Source organism: Myotis lucifugus, unplaced genomic scaffold (genome assembly GCF_000147115.1).
Source record: "Myotis lucifugus unplaced genomic scaffold, Myoluc2.0 scaffold_669, whole genome shotgun sequence".
NCBI classification, from domain to species: domain Eukaryota; kingdom Metazoa; phylum Chordata; class Mammalia; order Chiroptera; family Vespertilionidae; genus Myotis; species Myotis lucifugus.
Window position 1 is genome coordinate 138333 of NW_005871717.1, and position 4624 is coordinate 142956.

Sequence of the window (4624 nt, forward strand, 5' to 3'; positions counted from 1 at the left end):
AAGCCAGGCTTCGCCAAGCAAAATCTTCAGCGTCGTTATTTCGGGGCTGGTTAGTTTGCGGGCACAATGCAGATGCCCCTGCTTCTCCGGGGCGGAACGCTTCTGCCGCCGGTACAGGTTTCCAACCGGAGCACGTCGGGCGCGCTCGATCCGCCCAATCAGCGGGCCAGTCGGCCGGGAGGCGGGACCGCGAGCGCGCCTTCTTCCGGAGCGCGCCCTCGCGCGGCTCGGCCGGTGCTCCCTGTCATGGCGGAGGTGGTTTTAGTTTCTTAGGCAGGTGCGCTCCCTTCCGAAGGCGGTGGCTGAAGCCTCCAGGCCCTTCCGGGGTGGTGGCCGCAGGATTCCTGGCCTTCCCTCGCCGTAGTGGTTGTCTCTGGGCCGGAATTTCACCTGGGTGTGCACATTGGCCAGGGCTGAGGGGCGTCGCACCTCCCCGACACTCAGACCAAGGCCTTGGCGACCGGCACTGCCAGGTCTTCGCTGTTACTGGCTCAGCTGCGTGGCTTCCTATTCACATTCAGAAACGACGACGAGCTAGGCCCGCACCCAAAGGCGTCCACCCTTTGGCGGGGCTGCAAATCAGACAGGAATTTGGGGAGAAACGATACCACCTCGCCGTCCGGAGCCAGGCTGGTTGCTACTGGTTGCCAAGAGGCATCAATGAAAGCTCTGACTCTGCTGGAAGCTGCTGCAGCTGGGGCACCTGCAAGCCGGGTTTCGGCATATTGATGACCCTGTCCAAGAATGAAGACCTGCCTGTAGCAGCACAATTTACAATATTACAACAGCTAAGATTTGGAAACAGCCTAAGTGCCCATCAGCAGATCAGTGGATTAAAAACTGTGGTACATCTACACAATGGAATACTACGCTGCTGTAAAAAAGAAGGAACTCTTACATTTGCAACAGCATGGATGGACCTGGAGAGCATTATGCTAAGCGAAATAAGCCAGTCAGAGAAAGATAAATATCACATGATCTCACTCATATGTGGGATATAATGAACAACATAAATTGGTGAACAAAAACAGATCCAGAGGAAAAAAATATTTTAGAATATAATAGAAGTAATCCTGTTATTTGCAGATTTTTAATATTTCCTACAACTTGTGATATTATGTTAGTACAGTTTTGGTAATATTTCCTACAACTTGTGATATTATGTTAGTACAGTTTTGGTAGTAATTATAGTTAAAATCTTTTCTTGAAATATTAACGTTTATTGCATGTAACATTGTATTTCAAATCATTTTTCTTGAAATATTAATGTTTATTGCATGTAAATGGTTATTTTGTATATACACTCTGGTAATAGATTTATTATGTATATTGTAAAAAGTCAAATGAAATAAAAAAAAGAAAGCCATTGGAGGGCTTAAATACAGGGAAAAAAGAAATATAAAGAAGACAAAATAAATGAACAAACAAAACAGAAACAAACTCATAGATACTGAGAACAAATTGTTGGCAGCCAGATGAAAGGGATGGGGAGCTGGGGGAAAACAGTGAAAGGATTAAGTCAAATTAGCAGTTATAAAATAGGGATATAAAGTACAGCATAGAGAATATAGTCAGTAATATTGTCATAATGTTATTACAATATTGAATTATCAGGGGATCAATCACTTTGTCCTATATAACAAAAGAGTAATATGCAAACTGACCCTAACAGCAGAACGATTGGGAATGACTGGTCACTATGACACACACTGACCACCAGGGGGCAGACGCTCAATGCAGGAGCTGCCCCCTGGTGGTCAGTGCGCTCCCACAGGGGAGCTCTGCTCAGCCACAAGCCAGGCTGACGGCTGCCAGTACAGCAGTGGTGGTGGGAGCCTCTCCCGCCTCCTCAGCAGCGCTAAGGATGTCTGACTGCAGCTTAGGCCTGCTCCCCGCTGGCAAGTGGACACCCCCCGAGGGCTGCCGGGCTGCCAGAGGGATGTCTGACTGACAGCTTGGGACCGATCCCCCAGGGAGCGTGCCTAAGCCAGCTGGTGGACATCCTCCGAGGGGTCCCAGACTGCAAGAGGGCATAGACCGGGCTGAGGGACCCCCGCCCCCGAGTGCACAAATTTTTGTACACCGGGCCTCTAGTAAGTCATATAAATGTCTATGCTGTATATCTAAAACTACTAATATTGAATGTCAACTAATTGAAAAAATGTCATTTTAATTTTAAAAAGTCAAACATGTTTAACAAGTTAAAAAAAATCACTGCAAGGTACACTTTAAAATGTACGGGAATAGAATGTGAATTGTGTCTCAATAAAAGGAGAAATGCAGTAATAGGAAAAAAATAAGAAAAGAACGAAGACCCCAAGTGAGAGTTCCGGGCTGCAACCAACAGCCAGAAGATGGCACAACTCTCACCGGGCACTGAGCTCTGGGAGCAGCACTACCCGGATGTTTCTTTGGTCATTTACAGCTCCGGGAGGCCTAGCAACATTTCAAAACTGAAGGGTTGCGCTGTGTTCCTGTATCTGAAGTTCCTGCTGCAACTAAGTTCAACCAAGCTGCAACTAAGGGGTAACGCAGTTCATGGGTTCCCTAACTTCCTAGATTTGTTTAGAAAATGCTGTTAATTTAACCGCACTGGAAATAATGTATATACATTTTACCTTTGTTCAAAAGAAATCAGCCTGTTAACTCCAGTGTTGCACTTCAAAGGCTGTTATTTATGAAACAAAGTTGTTCTTTACCCACAAACATTTTTATTAGCTTCTAAGAATCTCAGGTTGGCACCTTTCGCCAACAGGCATCTTGTTGCCAAGCGTGACATGGACTATATCAACAACAACAAAGCAGAGTGGGGCAAGACCAGAAAGGTGCTTGGTGTTCTCTCTTTCCAGTGTACTCCCTGAGTGCTTCCTGCCCAAACCCCGGGACCTGCATCTTACTAAATCTAGTTCAAACCTCTAGTGGTCCTGGCCCAAATCATCAAAAGGGAACTATAGTGGCCCTAGCCAGTTTGGCTCAGTGGATAGAGCATTGGCCTGCAGACTAAAGGGTCCCAGGTTCGATTCTGGTCAAGGGCACATGCCCAGGTTGCAGGCTTAATCCCCAGTAGGGGGAATGCAGGAGGCAGCTGATCTATGATTCTCTCTCATCACTGATGTTTCAATCTCTCCCTCTCCCTTTCTCTCTCTTTGAAATCAATAAAAAATTTAAAAAGGAACTATAGTAGGAAGTCCAAATAACTCAGTTTGTTTACCATGTCACCTCTTCCTCCTGTCTCCTGGGATTAATGTCAGATTCAGCAACTTTGTGCCCCAAGCAAAACAAAAATCTTTAAAGGAGGTGGGTTGGGGAGGTAGGCGAAAGTAGCAAGAGTATATAAAATTACATATTTCATTTCTGAAAACAAAGGAGACAACTAGGCTTGTCCCTCATCTATAAGCCTGATGAACGGCAGCTCAGAGACTGCAAAATGTGTCCCATGAACAAGAACAACTAGATGGCTGCTGTGGTCTGAAGGATTGGAGGTCAGCTGACTGCCACAGCCCAGCATCTCAAAAGGAGCAGATTTTCACTTCATACTCGCTCACCTAGTATAATGCTCTATAATGCTCACAAAACACTCAAGCACATGTTATGCACACTTAGCAAGCACAGGGAGAAACCAAAGCACAGTGATCAAATGAGCAAATTCAATGGCAGACCTTTGCATAGCGCTTGGCATCCCAGCCCGTGGTCCTTTGCTCCATCTGAGAAGTCTTGCTCGCTCTCCTCAGAGAGCCTCCTGGGTTACAAATGAAGAGGAAGGGGGAACAGCAAGAGTAAATATGCTAAGCAGAAGTTGAGATTGCCCTCCGGAACTGCCCCCTTCCTTCATCTGCCAGAACTAGAATGTCACTACTGCATATTAAAGCCTAATTCTCTCCCCTAATCGGTTTGGCTCAGTGGATAGAGCATCGGCCTGTGGACTCAAGGCTCCCAGGTTCGATTCCGGTCAAGGGCATGTACCTTGGTTGCAGGCACATCCCCAGTAGGGAGTGTGCAGGAGGCAGCTGATCGATGTTTCTAGCTCTCTATCCCTCCCCCTTCCTCTCTGTAAGAAATCAATAAGATACATTTTTTAAAAAATAATAAAATAAAAAATAAAACCTAATTGTCCAGCATGGAGAGGGGAAGAGGCACAGATATCACACAAAAACAAATATGAGCCAATATCCTTTCTAATATGGCTTCAAAATGCAGGCAGTGCTATCCCAACGACTAAGTGCCACGCTCTGTGCTGAACTCTGCCCAGCTTGGGTCACGGCACTGCACAGGCCCAAAATCTTGACTGGATCACTTTCCCATCTAGAGTTCTAGGCAAGGGAGCTTTTTGTTGTAATTGTTCCTACCAGCTACAAATTGTGGCATTTTCATGTTTTCTTTTCAAACACAAAATAGAGTGTAAAGAGAACCCATAGGGAGAGAGACCTGGATCTCTAGAAGGCAAAAATCGTGCCAGTCACTGTTGGTCATTGGCATCTCCCTGAAGAATTAACAATCTAAAAAGAACTCAATAATCACATGTTTTCATGGACTTAGATTTTTTATGCTTCTTAAAAATGTGGTAGAGTATCAGAAAAAGGAACAAGTTTTCCTCAATATATTCAATAGATGTGTCCAATGGTTA

General features: G+C 45.5%; 1 protein-coding gene across 2 annotated transcripts in view; it reads right to left on the bottom strand.

The window, feature by feature from the left end:
• METTL9 (methyltransferase like 9) overlaps nucleotides 1–3719 on the bottom strand; it is a 51112-nt gene extending 47393 nt beyond the window's left edge. For both annotated transcript variants that reach the window (XM_014447510.2, XM_014447509.2), the window contains exon 1: nucleotides 3660–3719. In XM_014447510.2, the coding sequence (XP_014302996.1) occupies nucleotides 3660–3704 (45 nt within the window). In that variant the 5' untranslated portion in view covers nucleotides 3705–3719. The remainder of the gene's footprint in view (nucleotides 1–3659) is intronic.
• Between the last annotated feature and the right edge of the window lie 905 nt (nucleotides 3720–4624).